At 58.8% G+C, this 27,148-nt stretch overlaps 3 protein-coding genes across 6 annotated transcripts; all 3 read right to left on the bottom strand.

Moving 5' to 3' along the window:
• Positions 1–876: 876 nt before the first annotated feature.
• On the bottom strand, positions 877–8,848 carry ICAM5 (intercellular adhesion molecule 5). Of its 4 annotated transcripts, none has more exons than XM_081812596.1 (11): positions 8,184–8,848; positions 6,975–7,244; positions 6,461–6,781; positions 5,943–6,230; positions 5,285–5,425; positions 4,903–5,151; positions 4,201–4,443; positions 3,834–4,112; positions 3,510–3,749; positions 2,828–3,094; positions 877–2,118 (listed from the first exon to the last, which is right to left on the bottom strand). In XM_081812596.1, exons 1-11 carry the CDS (start codon positions 8,263–8,265, stop codon positions 1,844–1,846), a joined length of 2,655 nt encoding a protein of 884 aa, XP_081668722.1. In that variant the 5' UTR covers positions 8,266–8,848; the 3' UTR covers positions 877–1,843. The 4 variants fall into 4 exon arrangements, with proteins under 4 accessions (XP_081668722.1, XP_006746668.1, XP_081668727.1 ...); XM_006746605.3 differs by having other exon boundaries at positions 878–2,118; positions 5,285–5,539; positions 8,184–8,847; XM_081812601.1 differs by having other exon boundaries at positions 1,981–2,727; positions 5,285–5,539; positions 8,184–8,846.
• A 981-nt stretch (positions 8,849–9,829) lies between these two features.
• Positions 9,830–11,104, bottom strand: ICAM4 (intercellular adhesion molecule 4 (Landsteiner-Wiener blood group)). The gene is made up of 3 exons (XM_006746604.3): positions 10,613–11,104; positions 10,190–10,495; positions 9,830–10,058 (listed from the first exon to the last, which is right to left on the bottom strand). Exons 1-3 carry the CDS (start codon positions 11,004–11,006, stop codon positions 9,916–9,918), a joined length of 843 nt encoding a protein of 280 aa, XP_006746667.2. The 5' UTR covers positions 11,007–11,104; the 3' UTR covers positions 9,830–9,915.
• Positions 11,105–11,212: 108 nt separating this feature from the next.
• On the bottom strand, positions 11,213–20,481 carry ICAM1 (intercellular adhesion molecule 1). The gene is made up of 7 exons (XM_006746603.3): positions 20,293–20,481; positions 18,414–18,671; positions 14,200–14,511; positions 13,552–13,839; positions 13,213–13,467; positions 12,774–13,022; positions 11,213–12,688 (listed from the first exon to the last, which is right to left on the bottom strand). The coding sequence occupies exons 1-7, from the start codon at positions 20,357–20,359 to the stop codon at positions 12,516–12,518; spliced, it is 1,602 nt and encodes a 533-aa protein (XP_006746666.1). The 5' UTR covers positions 20,360–20,481; the 3' UTR covers positions 11,213–12,515.
• Between the last annotated feature and the right edge of the window lie 6,667 nt (positions 20,482–27,148).

Raw genomic sequence — 27,148 nt, 5'->3', positions numbered from 1 at the left:
CCCTCAGATCCGACTCCTCCAGCCCCACATTCCTCAGCTCAGAACACCCTCCCCGGCGCCTCCCTTAGCTGCTGCCTTCTCATTACTGGGAGGGTGGGGCAGCCTTCCTTGACCACCCAGTCTAAAATACATACCCCACTCCCATGCTGTCACGCTCTAGTTCAGCTCCTCACTGGTCTCCCTCCTAGAACCTACCAGAATTTGTCAGTTCTCTACTGCTCTGGGGTTATTTCATTCACCTTCATCTTCCCACCTGGACCATGACTTCAGGGGTCCAAGGCCACAACTGTGTCCCTGACCGTGATGGGCCACCCCAGGGCCCAGCATGGAGTTCTTTGGGGATGCACGTTGAACACATGAAGGTCTCAGACTGTGTACCTGTGAACTCACGGCTGTTTTTACCCACTTATTGAGCATTTATTGAGCAACTACTGTGCACCAGACCCCAAGGGGGGCAGTTTATGGTGACTAGAACAAAGAACCCTGCTCTAGCGAAGCCAATATTCTCAAGTGACAGTAAACAGTCAAATATCTAATACAGTGTCAAGTGGTGGTTGATGCTACAGAGAAAAGAAAGTATGTAAGGAGATAAGGCGTTGGAGGGCTACCTCAGTTTTGCTTCTCTCGGAGGAGAGACAGCCAAGGCCTCTCTGACATTTGGATAGAGACCTGAGGATAAGGAACTGGCTGTGGGACTTTGAGGTGAGGACAGTCCAGGCAGAGGGAATGGCAAAAGCAAAGGCCCTGTGGCAGGCTGGACTTGGTGGGACATAAGGAATCGTGAGGAGGGAAGTAGTTAAGAGTGTGTGTGTGTGTGCGACAGGCTGCTAGTTCCTCCCACCCCCAACCCCCTAGCAATCCCCCCCCCCCCCCCCCCCCCCCGCCATTTCCTGCTCTTACCTTTGCTCAGGAAATGCTTGCCTAGGGCAGCTGATGGAGTGGGAGCTGTCCAGGACTGCTTCCTTCTCTCAGGCTCTGTTCCTGCTTTTGAGGGAGGCAGAGACCGCAAGGGTGGGGGGAGAGCAGCTGTTCTCTCCTTATGCTGTAGGGGGTGAGGGGGGCGGTGGTGTGCGGAGTGGGTTGCAGCTGATAGCCGTGTGTCTCTTCTGAATCATGACAGGCAGTCAAAAGGCAGGTTGGGGGTAAACTGAGGCACGGTGGATGGACACAGGATGGAGGAGGCATTGAGGGTGGGGCGGGGATGCACCCTTTAATAGTTGGGACCTGTCACTCATAAGTGCAGCCACTGTCCGCATTTCCTCATCCTGGCGAGACCTCAGGACAGGGGCCCAATGCCCAGACCCCGGGGAGAGGGCTCCGCCCACCCTGGGAAGACAGCTTCTGCGGCGCCTGGAACCAGGCCTGGGGGAATCACCTAGCTCCCACCGCAAGAGTTAGCGGGGTTAGAGGGCAGCACTGGGCGGAAGAGATAAGGGTCAGGGAGCGGGAGGAAGGCCTGCAGTCCCCACCCCAGCCCAAGGCTGGGGGACACGGAGAGAACACGCTCCAGCCCACACCGCATGAAGGTGGCTTGGGCTGTGCTGACACATAGTAGGCCCTCAAAAACAAACAAGCCAAAGTAGTTTATGTATGAATAACCCACGGGGTTGGGACTGGAACCTTGGGTTGCTTCCACATGGCAGAGACTGAAGTGGACGGACCCAGAGTCCTTTATAAAAACTTTATTTGTTGGGGGGTGGGTAGAAAATGGGGGTGACGCCCCTGGAATTGAATAAATAAATGAATGAATAAATAAATAAATACATAAATAAATAGAACAATAAGTAAGCCCCCGTGTGCCTCTGGAGGGCGTCCCCCGGCCCGCGGGGAGAGGGGAACCGGCTCAAGCCGACGTCAGCTGGATGGCGAAGACCTCGCCCCCCGCCTGCGCCTCCGCGGTGCCCGCAGCCTCGGTTCCACCTTCGGCACCCGTGCCCCCTCCAGTGCCACCGCCCGCGCCGTTGAGACACACGGCCTCACCCGAGCTTTCGGCCTCCTGCACATTATACTCGCCCTTCTTGCAAGCGGTGGACTGAACGTAGAAGGCCAGGCCGGCCCCCGCGGCCAGTAGGGCCGCGCCCCCCGCCGCGCCGCCCACGGCGACCCACAGCCATGGACCTGCGGGGTGGAGACCCTCAAAGAGAGTGGACCAGCTCAAGGCTCCCAAGCGCGGCCACCTCTGTTCCCTCCCCATTGGCACGAGGTCAGTCCTCACGGGCCTGGCAGGGAACCCCAGGGAACTCAGAGCGTGGGGTGGGGGAAAGGAGAAAGCCTTCAAAGGCTACCCCAAGCGCTGGTGCGACCCCAGACCCGTTTTACGCGTCACCTCAGCACATGAGGATAGAAGCCCCTAGCCCCAGGGATACCCAGAAGTCAACTCTCTTCACCCCCAAGAGGATGAGAGTAGGGGGGGACCGGGTCACTCCTTCACCCCGGAAAACCCGAGATACACGAAGTGGGGGGGGAGGGGATCTGGGTGGGACCCCCCATCACCCCCATCCTCTACCCTAGGTCCCTCTCCCACACCTCTTCTCCACAGCGGCACAGTGAGGGGTGCCTTCTACCCCAAGTTAATAAGCCCCTCCCACAGCCGTCACGGCCCTGGGGAGGGTCTCTCCCCTTGAGCTCCAGTCCGTTCCCTCTTCCTCCACCTTCCACCCAACCCGCCATCAAAGCCCCACTCGTCAGGGTGCCCCTGACTTCTGCCCCGGCCCACTTCAGTCTCATCTGCGGGGAAGGAGAGGGAAGCGAGGACCGGGTCAGGGGCCACGCGGCGCAGGCCACGCCCCCTGCGGATCCCTCGCCCCGCCCCCCAGCTGCCACTTACCAGCCACGCGCACTGTGATGCGTCGCGCGTGGCGCCCATGCGCGTTGGTGGCTGCGCACTCGTACTCGCCGCCGTGGCTGCCCATGGCGCCCGCCACGCTCAGCGTGCTGTTGTTGCTCGACAGGCCGATGTTGAGCGCCCCCGGGGGCGCGCGCCAGCTGATCTGGGCTGGGGGCCAGGCCTCTGCGCGGCAGGTCAGTGTGAAGTTCCCGCCTGGCCGCACGCCCCCGGGGGGCGAGGCGGCCAACTCGGCCACCACCGGCCGGTCTGCAGAGGACAGGAGGTTGAGGAGCCCCTCAGAGCCGGTCCACGCACCGACCAAGTGCCCTTCCGCCCACCACAACCAGAGCACCCCTCCTCGGATGGGGAGGCAGGGACCCGGCCTTCCTTCAGAGCCATCTGCCCCTGCTATTCGGCTGTAGTCAGCACTAAAACCCTGTGCCCTGCTTCTCTGAAGGAGAGGGGGTAGGGACCTGCACCAGTGCCCTTCTGACCTAGAATTTGAGGGGGGCGCGGGCTCCTGTTCCCTAGAGTTTTCATTAGCCTCAGGTTTAGACCGGGAATCCTTGTCCCCAGGAAGGGGGCCTAAGGAGGTACCCTTGAACTGCCCTGGGCAAGCCCACTGCTGCAAGCCACTGTTTTGGGAACCCAGTGCCCTCTAACTGGTGCTACTCCCACTCACATTCCACGCCCACGGTGACCGTCCGTGCGTCCGTGCCATGCATGTTGGTGGCCAAGCAACGGTAGGTACCCGCATCTTCTCGGGACACGCGCAGCCGCTGAGGCCTGGGCACGCCCTCCCGGGAGCAGCGCACTTGTGGGGACGGGCGACCCCGGGCGGCGCAGGCCAGCCCTGCAGCCTCGGCCCCTTCCAGCCACGTCTGGTGACTTGGGCAGGTGGACTCATCCATTTGCGGTGGCGCTGCAAAGCAGCCATGGGGGACGTCAGGGAGGGGCCCGGCCCCTGGGGCACCCCTACTTCCCCGCCAGCCTCGGCCCCGCTCACACTCCGTGCTCACGGCGACTGTCTTGACCATGGAGCCGTGCCGGTTGGTGGCATTGCAGATGTAGATACCAGGTGCCAGTTCACTAGCGCTGCTGGGGACTCTGGGACTAGAGTCTGGGGAGGCCAGCGGCAGCAGCATCCCCTCACTGGTGCCCTCTGAGCCGATGCACTCCACACTTGGCTCCGGCTTTCCATCCACCTCACAAGAAAACAGCTGCCCAGATCCTTCCACCCACGTCCAATTGCTGGGGCAGCTCAGCTCCTCGAAACTGGGGCCATCTGGGGAGCAGAAGGTCACACAGGGACTGGAAGTCAGGCCAGGGTTATCCTGACATACCCCATCTTGCCCTGTGTTGTCCTCACTCACATTCCACCGTGACAGCCACATTTTTGGCCACAGAGCCTTGAGCATTGGTGGCTTCACAGCGGTAGGTTCCTGCGTGCTCCCGGACCACATGCAGCAGGCCCTCGACGACCCCGGCCTCCCCAGGGCGCACACAGCTCACGCTGGGCGGCGGGACCCCGTGTGCGACGCAGCTCAGCGAGACCTCTGTTCCTTCCAGCCATGTAATGTGTTCTGGGCAGCCCATGCTGTCCAGCGATGGGGCGTCTGGAGAAGGAAGTGTTGTTGGGTTTGAGGATGGGGACTGGCCCAATGTCCCTAGACCCTCTTTCCGTATGAGGGCGGCCACAAAGGGTTGGGCAGGCTGTGCCCTGCCCAGACACTAAACCAAAGAGGTTTTACACTGGTGGAGTGGTGAGCTGTTTTTAGTCCTTTTTTCTGATTCCTACAAAGTGCCCACAGGATCCACCCCAAGTCTTTGGCCTAGAAATTCTTAGACGCCTTGGAAAGCCCACCTTCCCAAGACTCTGTCCACACACCACACCCCAGACCCTTAGGGACACGTCTACCTCTCCCCCTCCCTCCTTCTCTAAGATCTTCCCCTAATACCGCTCACCAGCCTCTTCCCTTTCCCAAAATCCTGCCCAAAGACACACTTCAGACCCTGTAGGCTAGTCACCCCTAGACCCTGAGAAGCAGAAATGCGCCTTGTGCACCCCCACTCACACTCCACCGTCAGCGTCACTTCCTTGACTGCCTCGCCCTGGACGTTGACCGCAGTGCAGCGGTAAGTGCCGGCGAGAGCTCGAGTGACCGGACCCAGCAGGCCCAGCGCTAGCACCGCCCCGCTGTCAGGCCGCTCGCAGTGGACGGAGGGCGCAGGGTTTCCGCGGGCCTCGCAGCGCAGCGTCTGCTCGGGGCCCTCCGGCCACGTCCAGCTCCTGGGACACTCAGAATCATCTAGTCGAGGGGCGTCTGCAGGGGCGCGGGGTACTGAGAAGCTAGACACGGTCCTTGAGGAAAAGCCCCACTTCCACAATACGGCCAGGGACAGGACAGGCCCTTGGAAATCACGAGGAGGGAGGCGAGAGGTTAAAGGCCAACTCACATAGGACGCGGAGTTCGGCGCTCTTGTTCTTGCTTAGGGTCTCCCCGTCCACCTCGAGGATGGCGTCGCAGAAGAAGCTGCGCTTGTCGTCGTCCTCGGTGGCATTTAGCTGAAGCTGGGCGGGCTGCCCCGGGACCACGGCTGGAATTCCGTCCAGTGTGACCAGGGCTCCGGCCCCAGCTGCGCAAGTTACTGTCACCACCTTCCCCTCGGGGGTGCTGGGCTCGCTCAGGGTCAGGACCGGCGCGGGGAAGCCTGGGGGCGGGGCATTGGCCGGGAGTCCACTGACCACGCCCCTCCCGCGGGTCGAGGCTGCCCCTTATCTGCCTGAACTCTCTGGGCTCTGCCGCCGAACTGTAGGTACCTCGCTCGGCCTCTGCGGATGCTTAGGCTCCGCCCTCTTCTCGCCCCGCCTCCTCCTCGCCCCGCCCAACTTTACGGGGTCCCCACTGGGTTTGCGACGTTCCCCTTCCGGCGGCGGCTCAGACTCCGCCTCAAAACTATTCAACCTCAGTCCTCCAACTTTCCCACCCCTTAGGGACACTGGGACCACGGCTATTGCTATACTAAGGCCCCGCCCACCCTTTGCTCTGCCTTCCCGTTGCAGAGCGACCGGATCCACCCCTGAGCCGCGGCGACCCGCTTCTCTCCCTCTTACTGTAGACGGTCACGTTCTCCCGGGTCTCGCGGCTCTCGCCCCCCAGGGTCACGTTGCAGACCAACTGCCTGGCGCCCTCCTGTTCTGCGTTAGCTGTGGCTGTGGCAGTGGCCACGAGCGCGTCCCCCTCCAGGGTGATATCGGGACTCAGCATGCGGTCCCCCAGCGCCAGGTAGACCCCAGCCTCTGAGGCTGGAAACAGCTCGTCCAAGGTGCAGCTCACGGGTCTTTCTGAGCCCACTTCCAAGAGCCGGGGGGCAGCGAGGCGCGGGGGGTCCGGAGACAGGGCTAGGTGTCGAAGAACAGAGCTTGAATATCATGTATCGGAACCACTCAATATGTACTAAGCGCTTTACATGCACTATCTTATCGTATTATCCTCAAGGCACAGAGAGGAAAACAACTTACAGCTGGTGTATGTTGGAGTAAGGATTGGAATTCAGATTTCTCTGCCTCCAAACTTCTTAAACACTCCTCTGACCCCTTCTCGTCCCCTTCTGCTCCCTGTACCCACTCACCAAAAGTTCGGAGCTCTCTGGGGGCGGAGCTGTTTGAAAAAAGCCCCAGGCCATGCGGCCGCAGGTCCAGCTCCGCGCGGCAAGAGAAATTGGCCCCATGGTCCTCCCTTCGCGCCAGTACTGTAGCCGTAAGCACCGCGCCCCGCGCTCGGGGTGGCTCCCCGGCGAAGCTGCGACGGATGAGCTCCTGGGCGCCCCGCAACAGGGTCAATGTGAGGCTCCCACGAGGCCCAGCGCCTGGGACCCTACAGCTCAGGGTGAAGTTCTCGCCCACAGGCTGCCAGGCAGGCAGCGGTACCAGCTCTACACGATCCGGTCGCTCTGCAACGGGGGAACCACCGCTCTTGGAAACGCCGAGGCTCCCAGGCACTTGGCGTGGAACCCAGGGGCCCAGGAGCGGAGAGCTTGGGGATCCAGAGGGTGGAGCCTGAAGGGGAGGACCCTGTGACCCAGGGGGCGGGGCTTGGAAGGAAGGGAAAATAGTAGAGTGAGAGCGTGGCCGCTGAGAACTCACGGAAAGTGCGAATGAGCCCACGCGCCTGCAGCGTGCGCCGCGCGCAGCGGAAGAAGCAGACCGGCTGGGTCTCCGGCTCGCGGATGTCCACCAGCTGCCGCGCCAGCCAGCGCAAGCCCCTCTGGGTCCCATTCCGGCGCAGCGAGGTCTCCAGGCCACCGCGCTCAGGTCGTGGGCAGTTGGTGCTGCAATTCAGCCACAAAGATCCCCCGCGCTCCACGAGCGCCACGCGGGGCTGCAGGTCCGCCCAAAAGGGCTCCTGCGCGACCGCTGACCAGGGAAACGTGGGCTCAGCCTGGGGAGCCACCTTCCTGGGATCTTAGTGCCCCTATGTCGAATCAGGGATTCCCGGGGAATTAGTAGAGGCCACAGCCAAGGAAGAATTCAGGAGTTTCGCGTCCTGCCCCGGCCTCAGGTTTGGAGGCGCGCTCCCAGGGTTCAAACCTCGAGGGCTTCTCTGGGACATGGCAGCAGAGAGCCCTGGTCTCCAAGGTGCCAATGGAGTGATGGGAAAGCATGGGGGGAGGGGGATGAGATGAAAGACGGGGTCTTTGACGCACACAGCAGTGATGGGAAGAGGGGACCTCGTGTGGAGGAAGGAAAACGAACTGGTTCTCAAGGTTCTTGCCAGAGACGGTGAGACAGGTTGAGGCGAGGGCAAAGGAGAGATGAGGCTGAGTCAAGGATAAGTGAGGACCCCAAACCCGGGAGAAGAACACGAAAGAAGACTCGAGGCTGGAGCTCATGGAAGGAACCGCGGTAACAGCTGAGGGACTCGGTTGCCAGGGCTCCGGATGGAGCGGGAATAGCGCCTCTGAGTCACAGCAGTCGGGGAGATCGGGTCTTTCCGGACCACGACTGAGGGGGATGGCAGTCCGTGGACCATGGAGCATGACAGAGCGTGGAGAGGTACCCCGGAAAGGGACAAGGGAGACACGGGGTCTCCAGGGCATGAGATGGGTGCGGAAGAGCACCCGGGATCTCGACGAGGGCAAGGTAGAAACCTGGGCAAGCGAGGAGCCTGGGAGCTGGGTCTCCAGTGTGTGTTGGTGGGAAGAGGGATAGAGGGCAAGGCCCGGGCTCAAGGTGGGGCAGAAGCGTGGGAGTAGAGCGAGACGAGGGCGGAGCCGGGAGGGGCTTGTGGCCGCTGTTCTGGTCCCGGAACTCCGCCCCCGCCCTGTCCACCCTGAGCCAGGACCCGGCTCTTACCTGAGAGGCCGAAGAGCCCCAGGCCCAGGACAGCCCAGAGGCCGAGCAATGCCCGGCACAGCCCCGGCGAGGGCCCTGGCATCGCCGCCGCGGGGAAGCGCAGGAGGCGAGGAGAGCGCGAGCGCTGAGCTGGGCGAGAGGACGGCGCGGCGGGTGGGTTGTGGAGGAGGCAGAGTTGCGTTCCGGGATTGGTTTAACGTTGGTAACTTGGTTTCCAAGGAGGGGGCGGCGGCAGAGGCGGCTGGGGGGCGGGAGGGCGAGCGTGCTCCAGGCTCCCGGCCTCGGCGAAGGCGTGCTGGCAGGAGCAAGCGACCCCCGGGGTCTACGTGGAGGCCCGCCCCATCTCCCGGAGCCTTCTGGGGGCGGCCGCGCGCTCCCGCGTCATCCTCGGCGGCGAAGCCGAGGTCGGGGGATGCTGGGTTGCTCTTCTCAACCGCCCCCACCCTACCCCTAGCTTGGATGCTGTGGTAATGAGCTGGACTCAGAGCCCCGCCCCCATAGTTAGTTCCCCCACCCCACCCCCGCGCCCCTTGGGCAGGGGATTGGTTTGAAGGCTAGGAGAGAGCTGTAGAGCAGGATGGGGGAAGGCACAATTCTAGGAAAGGGTGTGTGGGGATGCCTTTCTCACTGATCCTTCTCCTTTTGAGCCGGCGAGCTGAGGGCTGTAGCCACGCCCCTAGTCCCCCTCCGGCTCCGCCCCCGCACGCGACAGAGGGGGTGGGGACCAAAGTGCCAGCGAGTCGGGAACACGTGTGCGTGCGCGCAGCGTTCGCCGGCGTCTAAATTAGGGTCGGCTCTGCTCTGGGTCTGTATTTACCCAGCGTGCAGCGGGCACGTGTCTACGCGGCGTGTGTGAGCGCCAGCTGCGGAGGAGCGCCCCTGAATCCGCTTTCGGCGCGGTGGGCCGGGCCCTGGACCGCACCGGCCCTCCCAGACATCCAGTGCGGGCTCGGCTTCTGTGTCCACGCGAGACCGAGAGACCAACTATGACCCTTCGACCCTGCATCCGGGCCCCAGGCTTTGACGCGCCCCCGCATGTGGCCCCCAGGCCCGGTGATTATCAAGACGTTGCCAGGACGCGAGTCTGTGACACCCCACGTGGGCCCTCTGATTGTTCCCTCCCCGCAGTCACAACATGGGTACCTTTTCTTCGCATCTCCGTCCCTCAGTGTGTCATGTGACCCCGTCCATTTGCGCGCTCAGCGCCAGAGCTAACGGTGAACTGTGGGGGTCAGTTCTCGCTCCACCCCTGTCCTCCGGGAAAGTGCTGGGTCGCAGGTGGAGGGGCGGGGGGGGGGTGGGAAATGGGAAAGGAAACTTAACATCCAATCAGAGCTGCCGCGTGGCGCGGCGGAGCCAATCGGGGGGAAAACCGTCCTGTGAGCCAAGCCTCCCACAGCCCAAAGCCCTCCAGTGCCCAAGCTATGCCCATTTGCACCCCACTGATAACGCCCGCAGGGGGGGTATATTACCACACTTGGCTGGGAATGCGGAGGGACTGGGGCGCCCGGGTCCCCAGGCGGCTGAGAAGGAGGAAGCCTCAGGTGCCCTCCGAGAGACAGGGCACTTAGAGAAAGTGACTGAGGCAAGGCCAGAAAAGAAGACCACCTCCTCAGAGGAGGTACGCTCGTGGGGGGACCTTTAGGCCGTGAGGCAGAGGCTGACTGAGGAGGACTTTATTGAATCAGTCAGGGTTCCCTCCCAGTTGTCCCAGATTCCTTTCTCCTCCGGCTCAGCCGGCAGAGACCCTCCTCTCTTTACTCCGGTTCTGCACCAACGGCCGTTTTCGCAGGTAGGCGGCCCCCACGACGAGAAGGATCCCCGCTAAGGCTGCGATGGAGGTGGAGGCCAAGGCTTTGGGCGCGGGGCGCCAAGCTGGGGACAGGAGGTGAGAATTAGGACCGGGGCCCAGGGAGACGTGACCTCCCGCTCGACTCGCTCACCCTACCGGCGTCGCACCCTGGCCCTCCCCTCCTCAGGGGCCCGGGATTACAAAGGTGCCTCACCGAGGCCTGTCAGCGTTATGGGTGCCGAGCTGCTGCGGACCACCAAGCCATCAAGACTGAGGCGTGCGTGGCAGGTCACCGGTTTCCAGAAGTCGCGGGGCGTGGCGGGCAACGTGTAAGTCAGCGTCACGTTGGCCAGATCAGTGCCGGTGTAGCGCTTCAGGTTCTCAGAGTAGGTGATCTGGCCGCCGTGCCTCAGAGTCACCACCAGGAAGCCCACGGGGAATACGTGCGTCACGTGGCAGCGCAGAGTGTACTCATTGCCCACCAAGAGCGGAGGCTCCAGGATCACGCTTTGCGGCGGTTCTAAAGCAAGAGGGGGCCTCTGAGCCAGGTCCGCGTGCGCCCCCTAGCGCGTCTGTTAAACACCCAACCCCGTCCCCCTCCCCTCACCCCAGCAAGACCTGGACCCCCGTCCCTCACTGTAGGCGGTGATCTTGGCCGTGGCCCCCCGTGTTTCTCCTGCGCAGGTGACGAAGCAGCGCACCTCGGAGCTCCAGGCCCTCACGTCCAGCAGCTGGTAGGATACCCAGCCGGGCCCACTGAGCGTTTGGCCCCGCTGCAGCCCAGTGCTGAGGCTGGAATTCTCCGGCAGGGGGCAGCTGGTGCTGCAATTGAGCCACACTGAGCCCCCCGGCTGCACGGCCTTGAACCCGGGGCTCATGCGCACCCAGAACGGCGCTGAGGTCTCCGAGGGCGCCGGGGAGCTGCCTCCCGGGCCTTGGGCCCGCGCTCCCCGGCGCCGACGCGCTCTCCCGCCTCCCGGGTAGGCGGCCGCCAGCAAAAGCAGCAGCGAGAGGGGGAGCAGAGACCCCATGGCAAAGGGCCCAGACTGAGGGGCCGAGCGCCAGGGAGCCAAGGCTGGCTCTGGAGATAAGGAGGCCGGCAGCCCCGCCTCCGCAGCCCCACCCAGAGGGACAGAGGCCCCTCGAGGGCCTGGGAGCCTGCAGTATATAAGCCCCTCAGCCCCTCCCTCAGCTCAAGAATGAGGTTCCAGGCCTATGTAAAGCAAGAGTCAGAGAGTTTTCTGGAGAGGAATCTTTAATTTTCGCTTGAGTCTCAAAAGGTCCTAACAAGCCCCAGATTTGGATTAGAGCCTCGGGGGTGGGCCTTGAACTGGCAGCCTTTTCCTGGGGGAGGAAGTGGGAGGACAGGGCTGGAAAGGGCTCCTACTGGATGGGACACCTCCCCTCAACTCAAACAAGTCAGGCGCACATGAAAATGCTTTATTAGCACAAGAGAGAGAGGCTTCCAGAGCTGGGAGGGGATCTTCCCAGGCCTCTACTCCCTACTGCCTGCAGGGCCCTCATCTCTGCAGGAACTTGGGGCTGCCGGAGTGCTCTGTTCTTGCTCTGTCCCACTGAGATGGAAACAGGACAAGGCGGGGACACAGGGGTTGGACATGGTTTCATGGGACTCCATGGTTTAGCTGCCAATGAGTGGGCATTCATGTTTAGGCATGCCCCGGTGTCACTGTGAGCACTAGCAGAGAGGCATATGGGCAGAGGGGGGACTAACAGAGGTCAGTGCCAGTGATGGCGGGAGGAGTCCGGGCCCAGTGGGTTGTCCCTGGGCATGTCACCAACTAAACAGTATCACCATTGCCAGTCCCCTTCTGGAGGAAAGCGGCTTAGCTAATGGAATGGGAAATTCCAGCCCCACTTGATCTTTTTTTTGCCAGGCGCTCCTGTGCAGTGCACAGCTAGTGCGACTGTACCTGGCCACCCTAAATGAGGTTTAGACTGACAGCTCCCTGAGGACAGGAACTCATGCTCCTCTTCTTTACCATTCTAGCCCACATAAAAGGCACCCAATAAATAGCTGGTAAAAGAACAAATGAATAAATACATCATCATCGAAAGTTGGGGACAGTCCATGGACTGCAGGGCTGGACCTGGCATCTGTCAGAGGAAGTATGGGGGTATGTGTTTCCATGCTGCTGGTGTTTGTGCAGGTTACTTCTCAGGGCTGTAGGGCCTCAGCACACGCAGTAGGGGGGGGTTTCACTGTTTCCCAGTTGGGCGTCCCATGTTGAGTGTCCCGCCACACCCCCCCCCCAGACAGGGCAGGCTTTGACATCCCTCATAGTCATGCCCCAAGTCCTGCCCCCTCCTTGTGGCTCAGTCCTGTGGCTCCAGGTCAGGTATGAGGCTTGGGGATCCTAGGTGTTCAGGTGCCAGGACCCCTGTATCCTGAGGCCTCTAGCCTGTCCTCAGGCAACCTGGGAAGGGGGGTGGAGCTGCATGGCTTGTGACCGCTGTTGTTCAATGTGGCACCACTGCCACCGCGCGGGGGGCTGAGGGGGAGGCCGGGGCGTGGCCCAGGTTCAGGGGGGCGTGGCCGGTGTGTTCAGCTTCATGGCAGCTGCCTCCTGGGCTTTCTGTAGCCTGTACTTCTGGATCTTCCGCTGGCGGTTATAGAGGTAAGCGGCTGCGCTCACAGTTCCTAAGATGACAGCAGCCGCCACCAGAATGATGATGACCATGTTATTCTGGTGGTCTGTGGGGAGGACACAGGGCGTGATGAGGGTTGAGCCAGGCTCGCTGCCCCTGCCCTGCCCAGCCCCAAACACCGGCACACTCACAGGTCACGTTCAGGACTACTTCGCGGGTGACCACACCACGGGGGCTCCGGGCCTGACACAGGTAAGTGCCCGCCACCTCCCGCTTGACGGGTCTCAGGTCCCCGATGGGCAGCAAAGCCTCATCCTCCTTCCGGTGACATTTCAGCTCAGGAACCGGGTTCCCCCAAGCTTGACACCGCAGGGTCTGCTGGGAGCCTTCCTCCCATGTCCAGTTTCCCGGGCAATCCCTCTGGTCTAGTCGGGGGCCATCTGGAGAAACACAGCAAGATGAGGGAGGGGGTGAGGGACTAGGAGGACACCCCCCCACCACCACCTAGGACTGGAGGACTCCGGAATCTGGGGAGAGGACTGGAGGGGGCCCTCAGAGGGCAGGAGCTCATGGGGTCTTAAGGGGTTGGGTCTTGGGGATTAGGGGTCATTTTCCAGTGGCCCCACTCACACAGGACGTGGAGCTCCCGGGTCTGGTTCTTGTGCAGCAAGCGGCCAGCCACGTCCAGAGCAGCAGAGCACGAGAAGCTGCGCCTGTGGTCCGCAGCGCTGGCATTTAGTTGGAATTGTGCCCTGGGTTCTAGAGGCCCCGGTGGCAGCCCGCTCAGCGACACCATGACTCCAGCCTGGGCCTTACACTCCACAGTCACCACAGTCCCTTCTGAGACCTCTGGCTCACTTAGGGTCAGGTTGGGCGCGGGGAAGCCTGGGAGGGGGTGGGCACACAGTGAGCACCGCCCCCCAGGATTCGCCCCCCACCCCCTGGAAGCACGGCCCCCTCTTGACTTACTGTAGAGGGTCACATCCTCCTTCCGCATCCGGTCTTTTTCTCCCAGGGTCACCACACATGCCAGCTCCTGGGTGCCCTCCTCTGCTGCGTTCGCCTCGACATTGGCCATGGCCAAGACGGAGTCCTTGCTGTACAGGGATGTAGAGTGCAGTTTCTGTTCTGCCAGCATCAGGCTGACTTTGGCCTCCGCAGCTGGGAACAGCCCATCCAGAGTGCAGTTCACAGCCCACTGTGTGCCCACTTCCACGATCCTGGGGGTAGCAAGGCGTGGCTGGGTCTCTGGCAGGACTGAGGAGAGAGGGTGGGTGTGAACAGAGAGGGGACAGGCAACCTGAAACCCCCTTCTGGGGCATTTTCATTCCCCCCACCTGGGACATCCTCTGGTTCCCAGAGACTCTGGCCTGGGTCATCCCTGTCCCGGGACCCACGCAGGGGTACAGGCTTCTCAGAAGAGCCTGCAGCTGGGGCACCCCATCCCAGACCACCCCACCCCTATGGCCAAGAACATGCTCTCTCCACAAGCCTTTGTAATCTAGGTCACCACCTGAGCACCGCCACGACCAGAGGCCTCTCCCCCCGACCCGGCCCGCACCCCAAGCAGGAACACCCCCTGAGCCCATCCTCTCTGGCGGCTCCCCAGTGCCTCACCAAAGGTTCGGAGCTGCCTGGAGGCCGAGATGTTCTGGAACAATCCCAGCCCTCGGGGCCTCAGGTCCAGGTCCGTGCGACAGGAGAAATTGGCGAGGTGATCGTCTCTGTCCGCCAGCACCAGGCCCGTGACCTCGACCTCGGCGGGCTCCCCAGAGGCCGGGTGCCGGCTCAGCTCCTCCTCCCCGCGGAGCAGCACCACGAAGAGGCTGTCCCGGGGCGCCCCGCCGGCCACCTGGCAGCGCAGAGTGAGGTTTTCGCCCACGGGCTGCCAGCGGGGTAGGGGTAACAGCTCCACTCGCTCCGGGAACCCTGGGTGTTAAGGGGGCGGGGTGGTGGTGTGTGAGCGGGACAGGCTGCCCGCCCGCAGGGGGCGCGGGGGCGCCAGCTGCACCTGTCCAGGAGCCCCACCGCTCTCCGCTCTTGACACTCCCCAAACCACCTAAGCCAGACAGGAATGTTAAGAGCTTCGGGATAAACCGGTTGGGAAGTCCCCAGGAGGTTGTGAAGGGGGCAAAAGCAATTTATTCACTGCAGCATCTGAGAGTGAAAAGCGGAAAAGCGGGGCGCCTGGGTGGCTTAGTCGTTAAGCGTCTGCCTTTGGCTCAGGTCATCATCCCGGGGTCCTGGCATCGAGCCCCGCATCGGGCTCCCTGCCCCACGGGAATCCTGCTTCTCCCTCTCCCACTCCCCCTGCTTGTGTTCCCTCTCGCTGTGTCTCTGTCAAATAAATAAATAAAATCTTAAAAAAAAAAAAAAAAAAGAAAGAAAGAAAAGAAAAGCGGAAAAGCACCTCAAAATCTATCACCAGGAGTCCCGTCAAATAAATACAGGAAATTTAAGCTGCCCGGTCCAGTAGAGATTGTTTTTAAAAGCCCCCTGCTCCCCCTTCTCCTCTTCTTGGCCTTAGTTTTCTCCAAAGCACCGCTCACCATCTGATATCCGAAGGTGACACATCTACTCAGTTAACTTGTTTCTCCTCTATGTACCCCCCCCCAATGGTAGTTCAGCCTGGGAGGGCAGGGGTCTTTGCCCCCTGACCCTCCGCTGGTACACAGTAGGCTGTCTATGTTCATAGAAAGAATAAGGTCGAGCCACCCACACTGATTCGAGGCCTTTCAGAAGCCCCCTTTTAAGGGAAAGAAGTTCCCGAATGTGCCGTGTGATCCCCTGAAATGTTAAAAATGCGAGAACAATCCACAGACACTCAAAATGAAACTCTGAATACCCCCTGAAAACACAACACGTGGGCTTTGTTTTTGCCAGGGTCTCCGCTCCACAGGAGGTAACAGAATTTCAAGCCTGGGCTGCTGGTGAAAATTGACAGCAGAGTCCCGGTGAGCTGTGATTCTCACTGAGACCCCCCCGCCAAAGGCTTCCCAGGGCGGGGTCTTACTGTCTCTTGGCAAGACTGTTAAAGTGTCAGGGGCTGACACCTAGCTTTGGGGCTTCACTGCTATGAGCTGTACGTGAGTGATTTCGCCACTGGAATAGGTGTAGAAATCGAGCCTCAGTTTCCTGAGCTGTAAAATGGGTTATTGGAGGTAAGACTTTTATGAGTCCATTTAAGAGGTAGAGAGAATGACTGTAAATGAGCATGAGGTTTCTTTTTAGGGTGATGGAAATGTTCTAAAATTAGATCGTGGTGATGGGTGTACAACTCTATAAACACGTTAAAATGTGTTGAATTGTACACTTCAAAAGGGTGTCTTTTATGATGTGTACACGATATCTCAATAAAGCTGTTTTAAGAAATAAAACGGCAAGAAACCCCTCAGACATCCAGTGCTTACCTCTAACCACCTGCTGCAAACATGAATTTACAGAGCTGGTGTAAACCTCAAACCTCAGCACACATCCCCTACCCACCCCACCCCCCCGCCCCCAAATGGAATTCACATCTCTGAGCCCAGCTCCTTGACTTTAAGGTCAGACTGGGGGAGGAGGTCTGTCTTACTTGGACCTCTCCCTGAGCCCCAACCTTCAGTCCTGGTTACTTCACTCTTCAAATATTTGTCTGCCCTCCCTTCCTGTACCCAGCCACTGCCCACACATGTGGTCTGGACGAGGTCCACAGCCAAATGCTCTCTGGCTTCCCATAAGCCTTCCGCTATCTAGAACCCTGGCCTGCTCACACACCCTCCGTGGCTCCCTAGCACCCTGAGGAGAAGGTCCCAGCTCCTCCACCTGGCATTTGAGGCCCTGCCCACCTCAGCTCTAGCCACACCAATCTGTTGGTCTTCAGCCCCTCCTAACACCCCTCCCCCCATCCGCCTGTTTTCCCGCTCAAAACTTTGCCTAGCCTGTTCCCTCTGTCCTGAGTGTCCATCTATCAACTCTTACTCACCCTTCAAGGCCCAGTTAGGGGTTATCTCCTATAGGACTCAACGCCTTTATTCTTTCTAGAGAAAGCTCAGCTACCCAGGGATCCTGCCTCATCTTTACACTGGGCATGGAGCAGGACCGAACTAGATAGAGAGTCTCTTAGGGGACCCCTCTACCGCATGCCGGGCACCTGTTCCATTTCACAGAGCTGGAAATGAAGGCAAAGTCTGGCACCCAAAGGCACAGAGGGAGAAACGTCACAGAGCCAGGACTCAAACTTGGCGCACTGAGCTCTCAGCTATCAGGCCGAAGTGCAGAAGTCTTTCGGGGAGGTTTGCCTGGGGTTTCACAGGCCACCAGGAATGTTCGGGGACTCCCCTCACCTGCCCAGAATCTGCTCAAACATGCTCCAGGTCAGAAGCAAAGCTGCTATTTCCCCAAAGGCTTCTTTTGCCCAGGCACCGTGAAGGTGGGATGTCCTTTACGCCTCCCGGCCTCGTTAGACCCAAGTGAGGAGGGCTCATGGGAAGACAAGCCACGTCCCCCACGGTCGCCCTGTTAGTCAGGGCCATGCTGGGATTGGAACCCGAGGCTGGCTGATCCCAAGACCAGTGGGCCGGTTCTCTTTCTTTTCTTCCTTCCTTGTTCTTTTTGTTTTTTGTTTTGTTTTGTTTTGTTTTTTGTTTGTTTTTTAAAGATTTTATTTATTTATTTGACAGAGAGAGACGGTGAGAGAGGGAACACAAGCAGGCAGAGTGGGAGAGGGAGAAGCAGGCTCCCGCTGAGCAGAGAGCCTGATGCGGGGCTCGATCCCAGGACCCTGGGATCATGACCTGAGCTGAAGGCAGACGCTTAACGACTGAGCCACCCAGGCGCCCCCTTTTTGTTTTGTTTTGTTTGCACCTGCGTTTTATTTCTGTATGGCCTCTGATAACAGTAATTCTTGCGGTGCAAAATGCCCAGAGTAAAAGAAGGCCCATCGAGACGGCTCGCCTGCTGCCCTCTCCCAGAGCAGCCCTGCCCCAGCTTCTGTCCTCACAGCCAGCTTACACGGTCACTTCTTGCATTTCCTCTCATGCCTCCTTTATGCGCCAACACAGGCATCCCTCCCCCTGCAGCGCTGCTCCTTAACACCAGGGATGGCTGCCTCTCACTCTGGGCATAACTCCCCTTCCCTTCAACTTGACAGTACACCTTGGAGCTCATTCTCTCTTGGGGACACAGGAGCTTCCTCTTTTTTTGCGCAGCTGCATACTATTCCACCACACGGTCTGCCAACAGTTTATCTCCCCGGCCCCCTACACCTGAATGGCTTGCGAACGTTTGCCCTTCCAAATAAAGCTGCAGTGAATAAGCCCATCCTGTGCCCCGTTCAGTTCCCTCGTGGATGGGGCCACAGGGGAGCCCGGTTCCCAGGAGTGGGATTTCTATGTCCAAGCTCATATGCCTGTGTCATTTAGAGAACCGACACCCCCTTTCCCCGCTCAGGGTTGTGCTTCTTGATGCCCCCACCCTGTCAGCAATGCCCCAGGATGGCCTGCTCCCCCCACCCCTATTGCCAATATGTGAAAAATGCCGGGTCCGGGCTGCTTTGAAATTGCTTCTTCTTTTCAAGAGTCACATCTAGGATCTGTCACATGTTTAAAGAGGCCTAGAGTATTCGAATGTACCGAATCTCTGTATTGTGCTCAAGGCACCCAAGAAAATTCAAGAAGGGGTTTCAGGGGACAGTGAGGCTCTCCGAAGATGTGCCTGCCCACCAGTCCTTCGGTGAGTCAGCTCTGGCCCCACCACCGAGCCACCAGGGCTGTCCTGGCCTGTGGGGACCCCCACGCACCCACCTCCCCCACCCAGCCTGCCTAGTCCAGCCCCTGGGCCCAGCCACTCACAGTACACGATGAGGGACATTGAAGCCATCGTCTGTTTGTGACAGTTTGCAAAACATATGGGATGGCTATCTTCTTGCACATCACTCAGTTCAAAGACCTTCCAGTTGACCCCATGGGCCACTTCCTTCTTCGTCAACTGAGTCTCCAGGCCCAAGGTGGAGGGCTGGTCACAAGAAGTACTACAGTTCACCTGCACGGAGCCTCCGCGGGGTATGATGGCTTCTGCGGGGTGCACTGATGTTTGGGCACCTCCAAGTCCTAGAACAAGAGATGGAGGAGGGGACAGGCATTACAAATTGGGTTCACCAACAATTACCATGTACCCAGCCTGTGCTGGGCGCATAGCCTTGAATGAGAGAAAAACTCTGCCTTCAGTGTGGGAGACAGAAAAATTCACAGGCAAACAAGATAATTAATAACTGATGTTAATACGAGCTTTGACAAAAACAAAACAGGGTGATAGAACACACAGTGCCTTGGCAACAGGGTAATGTGTGAATGATGAGAGGGGGCTGGCCATTCAGAGAACAGAGAAATTAATTCCAGGCAAAAGGAACAAGTGCAAAGGCCCTGTGGCAGGATGGCTGGAGCAGAGCGAGTAAGGGGGAAGAGCTGGGAGCAAGGAGGTCAGGAAGATCGTGTGGGCGGTGCAGGCCACGCAAGGTCTTGTTCTTCATTCTGAAGGCAATGCGAAGCCATGGAGGATTTTAGCAGAGGAGGGACATGAAGTCAGTGTTCTTCTCCATCCCAAGATGTGAGGTGGCGAGGGCTAGCCCTCCGGGAATGGAGAGATTCCAATTAAGCTGGCTCCCTACTCCCTCTGGCAAGTGGTCTCCCCTCTCCAGGCCTCAATTTCTCCATCTGTAAGGTGGGTGAATATAGTCATCCCAGCCCCTGCTAATCCTATGGACTCACAGCATAGGGCAGGCAGTGAGTGCTGCAGGGGATAAGAAGGGGGGTGGTAGTGGTTAGCTTCCTCAGACCCCGGTGCCTCTGAAGCAGAAAGTCTGTCTGGGCCCACCCCTTCTCTCTCTCCTCCAAAGATTCCTGGCCTCAGCTTTGGGTCTACTCTATCTGGGGTGGAGGCGTGGGAAAACAGCAGCTCGGTGAATTCTCCGAGAGTAATGGGATGGTTCCCATTTCACGGAGTGAAACGGTGAGGCTGGGAGAGGTGACGTTACTCACCTAAAAAGCCACAGAATCCAGACTGGCATCTGGACTAGAAAACTTTGTTGAGCTGGTAAGCACAGGTGTCCCTTTCCCACCATCGGGCTTCCCAATACCCATCGCGGCATGTGACCCACTATCTCCCTTTCTCCCCTCCCTCCAGACTGGGGTTGGTGGAGGGGTGCCGGGGCGTCCCACTCTCAGCCTCTGGTCCCTGGGCAAGTCAGCCCTGGAATTCCCCCCGCGCAGAAGCAGTCCCGGACTTCCCCAGAAGTAGGAGATGAGGAACAGAATGTACGTGTGTGTTGGGCGGGGGGTCCCCAGCCTACTCAGCTTGGCGTCGGACCCATCCCCATACCGTCTGACCCGGTCCTGGAGCCAGGCGTGGCATTGGGCCAGGACACAACCATTTCGAGGAGGCGGCTCTTGCGTTCTCCATTTTACGGCTGAGAAACTGAGGCTCTGGGAGGGAGGCTCAACCTGTAGCTTGAGGCCACTCCTCGAGGTGATGCAGGGTCTGGATTCGAACCCACGGCTGTTGTCTTTGGCTCTAGCCCCAACTTCCCATAAAGAGCTACCTAAGTACGATTGGGGCTTATCCCCAGCTGGCCGGCTTATCCCCAGCTGGCCGGGAGTCGGTCCTCCCAGTGCCTGCAGGGCGCAGCCTGGATCCCCGGAGTTGGCGCGACGGCAGCTCCCACCCCTGACTCACCTGGGAGCAGAGCTCCGATCAGGGCCAGGAGCGCGGGCAGCGCGGGACGGGCGGGGCCGGGAGCCATAGCCGGCCAGACGAGGGCGGAGAGCGCAGAGCGCGCGGCAGAAGCGCAGAGACGTGCGGCGCGGACTGGGCTACTGGAGCGCGCGGGAGCTTTTATAGTGGCCTGGCCGGGCACGGGGGGACAGAGGGGCGGGGCTGCTTTCCCGGAAACCTCGCGCCTTCCCCTCCGGAAGGAGGGCTCCGGCATTTCCGGATCGAGAGGGTACCGAGCCCAAGTCGGGCTGTCCCCCCTGTCGAGCGCCGGAATTTCCGAGTTGCAGCAACGAGGACCGCAGCGGACCCGCGGACCCGCGGGCCCGCTCCTGGCGCTAAGGGTCCGGTCCCCGGGGCCGGGCTGACCGTGGTTCTGCGTTTACGCTGCGCTAAACTCTTTACTGAATACTGCCAAGTACCCTGGACGGTAGGGACTGCTATTGTGTCCATTCCACGGAGGGGTAAACCGAGACTCCGAGCTGCGAGGGGATTCGGACTCAAGTGTGACGCCCCAGCACCTGCGGGCCTCTTTAGCCGAGTGGAGTGTCCGTCGCTTGGATGGGGGCGCAGAAGTCCCTTCGGGGCGGTCTCCATCAAGGGCGCCCCTCCCCAAGGAGCACGGCCCTGCCCAGCGGATAGATTTCCCGAGAAGCGGCAGGAACAGGCCCGGGCACATTCTGGCGGCCGCGAAACCTGGGGGTGAGGACTGGCGGCGTCATCACGTCCGGGGCCCTGCATCCCCCCTCGAATGGGCGCTTCCACCCCCGCGGCCTCGCTTCCCCTTTCGGCCTCCGCAGCGGGGACATCTTCACGGCTTCCAGAAAAAGGAAGGAAGCCGCGTGGTCCTGACGCGCTGAGTCCCCCGCTGCCGTTCCTAGGCTCTTCGGGGAAACCGAGGCAGCAAGCCTTGAATGGAGAGGGGGCGCTGGGACCCTTTCTTTCCGCGGGGGAACAGCTCCTAGGCCCCCAAGTGGGGCGGGGAGAGAGGCCGTCAATTTCCAAGTGCTGCGCGAGGTTCCTGAAACTTGAGCGCTGGGCGCCCGTGCTGACTACGTGCAGATGTTTACGTGCAGATGTTTGCACCCGCTAATTCTATTAGGGCGGGGCGGGGGGAGCGTTGTGACGGCCTCGGCCTACGCGTGTGACCCCAAGACTTGGCATCTACCACGACGAGGCTGGGGACCCTGGGGTCTCCCAGCGCCAGTCCGCGCCGCCCAAGGCTTCCTGTTGTGGGGCGCGCGCCGCGTCGCCATGGAGACCTCGGAGGGGCCAGGGAGGTCGCGCAGCAGAAGGGGAAGGGAGGGGGCCCCGGGGACGTTCGGGCCCTTCCTCGGGAGGATGGGCCTGAAAGTCACTCATCAGCCAGCAACGCGTCCCTTCCCCCGCCCCGATCATTCCCAAGGAATTTCCACGGGGATCTTTCTACGCCGGGTGTGGTGGGTGCTGAATTCCCGCCCAGAACTGCCTGGGCAAAGGTGCAGAATGGGAACCGGGACGCGCTGGGCCTGGGAAAATCCCGTGCGGGGTCGGAGCCGAGGATTTTCCGACGGATTTTCCTTTTTCTTTAAAGATTTTATTTATTTATTTATTTGAGAGCAGAAAGATTGTATTTATTTATTTATTTATTTATTTATTTATTTATTTATTTATTTAAGTATTTAAGAGCGAGCGAGAGAGCGCGACCACGAGCAGGGGGAAGGAAAGGGAGAAGCGGACTCCCCGCCGAGCGGGGGAGGGGCTCGATCCCGATCCCACGACCCCGGGATCACGACCTGGGCGGAAGGCAGACGCTCTACCCACTGAGTCACCCTGGTGCCCCCGGCGGATTTTTTTTTGGGATCTCTTCCTTGGGTCCCTTGACCTTAGTCCAAAGTGCGCGCGGGCCGCGAGCTCCCCCGCGCGGCCCAAGTCTTCCTTGTAGCCATAAAAGCGCCAATCTTTCTCACTTCTCCCGACTTGCTGGGCAGTGTTTATTGAACGCCTGCTGTATACCAAGAATCCTTTCAGGTGTGCTAGCGACACAGCAACGATCAGAAAAGACAAAAATTTCGCCATTGTGCAGAGATGGTTTTAGTGTGGGGGGGAGACAGACAAGAAACTAAAATATATGGGGTGTTAGCTTGTGATTAGTGCTGAAGAGAAATAAAACGGGAGGGAATAGGCAATGTGAGGGTGGATGAACTTTTAAATAGAGTACTCTGAGAAAGACTGAGAAAGTGACATTTGAGCAAAGACCACGGGAGGTGAGGAGGGAGCTGTGACAATACCAGGGAGGGAGTGTACCAGGCAGAGAGTTCTGAATGTGCAAAGGCCCTGAGGTAGGGACAGCCAGGAGGCCAGTGTGGCTGGGGTGCAGTAAGGAAAGGAGGAGGAAAGGAGGGCAGGGAGGAGATGATGCAGAGCATGCTTGTTGGCCTACAGGGGACTTTGGTTTTTCCTCCCAGTGAAGTGGGAGCCATGGAAGGTCCTGAACAGAGGAGGGACAGGCCTGACTCAGGTGTTTATAGGCACCCTCCTGAGACTGCAGGAGCTATATTCTGGAGGCAGGGAGGACAGGGTGGAAGCCAGGAAGCCAGAGAGGAGGTGACTATTCTAGTCCAGGTGAGTTATGATGGGGCCTTCGCTGGGCTTGTTGGTCCTGGTCTGAGCCCCTGGGAGGATGGAGAGCCAGGTCCTGAGATGAAGATGGGGCGGTAAGGTTGGCAAGAGGAGCATCCACCTCCTGGTCTTACATTCCCTTTGTGTTTCCTTGAGGAAAAGGAAAACAGGCTCCCCAGCCCTTCACCAAAGCTTCCAGGAAGGGCAGGGCTTCCTTCAGGGTGCCAGGCTGTCTCGGGCAGACCAGCGAATCGGCCCACTGCAGACCAGAGGCCGTGGACACAGGGCAGAAGTATCCATATCCCACTCTGTGGCATCGTGCCTGCTCTCCCTTCAGTCTGAGCTCTGGCGTGGCCACCCTGCCCTTCCTGGCAGCTTCCGTGCGCTTCTTTTGTCTCTGAGCATTTGGAACAGGCTGTTCCTCTAGCCCAGAATTCCCTTCCACCATTTCTACAAAAGGTTCTCAGAGCATTGCATCCACAAGGTTGTAACAGAATGAGGAGTAGATGGGGGTTTGAATGCAGGCTCTGATACTTACCAGCCATTTTAGCGTAAGTTCTCCCCAAAAGTAGACCCTGAAACAAAACTTGGTGTTCAGGCAGTTTATCTGAGCGGTGATCTCAAGAAACACCTGGGGTGGGGGAGTCAGGGAAGGCAACCAGTAAAGGTGTGCATTAGCGGAGTTACCTGTTGGGGTCACTAAGGTTCAGCCTCACGGAGGAACTCTCGGAGGTGGGTAGACTCTATGCCAATCCTGTGCCTCGCTGGGTGGACTGTCAGCTCCCCAATACTTCATTACTTCATATATATATTTATTTATATTTCCTTATTTAAAAAATTTTTACTCACCAGGCTGTACATTACATCCCAAGGACCTATTTATCTTTTTTTTTTTTTTTTAAGATTTTATTTATTTGTTTGTTAGAGAGAGAGCACAAGCAGGGGGAGCGGGGGAGGGAGAAGCAGGCTCCCAGCCGAGCAGGGAGCCCGATGCGGGGCTTGATCCCAGGACCCTGGGATCATGACCTGAGCCGAAGGCAGACGCTTAACCGACTGAGCCACCCAGGCATCCCTATAAACTTTACATTTTTGCCCTTTAACAATTTTCTAGTATATTCATAATCTTGTACCACCATCACCACTATTCGATTCTGGACTATTTCCATCACCCTCCCAAAAAACCTGGTACTTCCCAATCCCCTTTCCCTTCAGCCCCTGGCAACCCTTAACCTACTCCCTGTCTCGGTGGGTTTGCCCATTCTGGACATTTCCTAAAAATGGAATCACACAATCTGTGGCCTTTTGTGTCTGGCTTTTTTGCCTCAGCATAATGTTCAGAATGTTTCACATAAAGGTTCATCCACAGGCGCCTGGGTGGCTCAGTCAGTTAAGCGTCTGCCTTTAGCTCGGGTCATGATCCCAGGGTCCTGGGGTCGGGCTCCTCGCTCTGCAGAAAGCCTGCTTCTCCCTCTCCTTCTGCCTGCCACAAGATACGACATTTTGTTGACCCGTCCATCAGTCAGTGGACATCTGGGATGTTTCTTCCTTTTGGCCATGGTGAGTCATGCTGCCCTGCACATTCATGTACAAGCATTGGTATGAACATTTTTTCAATTCTTTTGGGAATACACTCAGAAGTAGAATTGCTGGGTCATATGATAATTCCAAGTGGAACTTTTGGAGGAACTGGTAGACTGTTTTTTAAAAGATTCTATTTATTTATTTAACAGAGAGAGAGCGAGCACAAGCAGGCAGAGGGAGAGGGAGAAGCAGGCTTCCCACGGAGCAGGGAGCCCGACGCGGGACTCGACCCCAGGACCCCGGGATCATGACCTGAGCGGAAGGCAGACGCTTAACTGACTGAACCACCCAGGCACCCTAGACTGTTTCCCACAGCAGCTGTACCATTGTACATTCCTACCAGCACCGTAAAAGCATGCAAGACTTCCTATTTCTCCACATCCTCGTCAATGCCGATTTTCTGTTTTATGATTATGACTCTTACTGCCATCCTAGCGGGTTGTATGTCATTGTGGTCCCCCCGCACAGTCCTTCTGACCTGCCCTGCAGACAAGCCCAGAATAGCCCTGCAGCAGAGGCAGCTGGAGGGGAGTGTGCGGGACAGCAGGTGTCAAGGATGCTGAGAGCCCCTGCTGGGAGTGTGACCTCAAGCAAACCACTTCCCCTCGAGCAAACCACTTCTCGAAGGCCTCAGCTGAAGAATGGGATGGTAACACAGACCTCAAAGGCTGGATGTGAGATTTCACTGACCTAGTTTGTGTGCGGTGCTTGGCAAGCACAGAGCGAGAGTGGGTAGCAGTCGTCCCGATTGGTCTGTTTCACTAGGACCCAGCGCTGAGAATCTCCCCCTCAAACTTCCTCAGTGGAAATACAGGCTTCCTCTGCGTTCCCACAGATCTGGTTCATGCTGGTATCACAGTTCATCCTAGCCACCCTAGGGGGTAAAGCAGAAATTCATGTTGTTTATGCGACAGTCGAAACAGAACTTGGCTTCTCCTTCCGCCCCGTTTCTTCTCTGCTGGAATCGTGCCCCACCCCCGGCTGAGAAGTCTGCCCAGGATTCAGGCCCAAGTCAGTATCATATTCAAGTCTCTGAACTTGACTTGATGTCGGAGGGGAGCCCTGGGTCAGGCCTTGCCGGGCTGGAGGCCTCGGTGCGGAAGAAGGGCCTGGTCTCACTGCTGGTGACCTTCTTTCTGTCTGCCTCCCCCCCATCACTAGGGGGTCCCTCCTGCCCAGGTGCGGGGAGGAGGACACAGGGGACAGGGCTGTTCCTCCCGGGCTGGGGGCTTTGGATGGCCCAGCAGTGAGTTAAGGTGGCAGCCCTGAGGGATTTGATGGGTATGTTTTTTGGGGGGCTCCGAGGCTTGAGACCCCTTGGTTGGAGTGGGGGCATCTTGGCCTGGGTCGGGGCTCTTCCCTCAGCCCCACCCAGGGGACTTCCATGCTGACCACGAGTAAGCAGACCCCTTGGCCCCACCGTCAGAGCCAGGTGGCCCTCCGAGTGGGATCCCAGCCCCAGAGGCTCGCTTTTGCTTTTGCTTTCTTAAGCCAGATTCAGCCCGGGAGTCCTGGGTCTCCTGCCTTGAACGGCTGACTGCGAAGTGCCCTCCCTGTCTGGGCTCTGTCTGGGTCAGTCCACGTCCCAAGCGGGCGGGAGAAGGACTTGTGGGTAGCAACAGCTCCCCTGAAGAAATGTCTTCATTCATCTCTCTCTTTTCTAAAAAGGCTCACTATAGGTGCCTGGGTGGCTCAATGGGTTAAGCAACTGCCTTCGGCTCAGGTCATGATCCCAGGGTCCTGGGATCGAGCCCCGCATCAGGCTCCCTGCTGAGCAGGGAGCCTGCTTCTCCCTCTCCCTCTGCCTGCTTGTGCTCACTCTCTGTTAAATAAAATCTTTTTTAAAAAATAAAAAAGGCTTGTTATAGAGAATTTCAAACACAGACGACAGCAGAGGATACACGATGAGGCCACACGTGCCAGCTTCCACGGTTCTCACGGCTGATCTGGTTCCATCTCTCCCCTTACCCCCCCCCCCCCGTCTCAGGATCAAGCGGTTCCCCTCCCCGCAAGGAAAAAATAAAAGCGCTAGCCCCCAGGACCTGCGAATAAGATGAGGTCATTGGGGCGGGGGTGGGGGGCGGCTCACCCAACATGACCAGTGTTCTTATAAAAAGGGGAAATCTGGACACAGGGACATCCATGGGGACATTGCCATTCTAAGACAAGGGCAGACCTTGGGGTGACCGCGAGCCCAGTCATGCCGAGGATTGCCAGCAAACCACCAGAAGCCAGGGGAGAGGGATGGGACGGAGTCTCCCTCGCAGCCTCAGAAGGAACCAGCCCTGCCGACACCTTGATCTTCGATTTCTAGCTTCGTGGACCATGAGACAATACAGTTCTGTTGTTTCAGCCATGCAGGCTGTGGTACTTGGTTAAGGCAGCCCTAGGAAACTAGCAATACACACACTGCCTCCTGATTATTTGAAAGCACATTCTAGTCATCAGATCTTTTTTTTTTTAAAAGATTTTATTTATTTATTTGACAGAGAGAGAGAGACAGTGAGAGAGGGAACACAAGCAGGGGGAGTGGGAGAGGGAGAAGCAGGCGTCCCGCCCAGGTGTCCCTCTTTTCTTTTTTTATTTTTTATTTTTTATTTTTTTAAAGATTTTATTTATTTATTTGAGACAGAATGAG

The sequence above is a fragment of the Leptonychotes weddellii genome, chromosome 1 (genome assembly GCF_054177405.1).
Source record: "Leptonychotes weddellii isolate Sample4059 chromosome 1, ASM5417740v2, whole genome shotgun sequence".
Taxonomy (NCBI): domain Eukaryota; kingdom Metazoa; phylum Chordata; class Mammalia; order Carnivora; family Phocidae; genus Leptonychotes; species Leptonychotes weddellii.
Note: the sequence above shows the minus strand (reverse complement) of the source record. Positions and strands in the feature narration are given on the sequence as shown.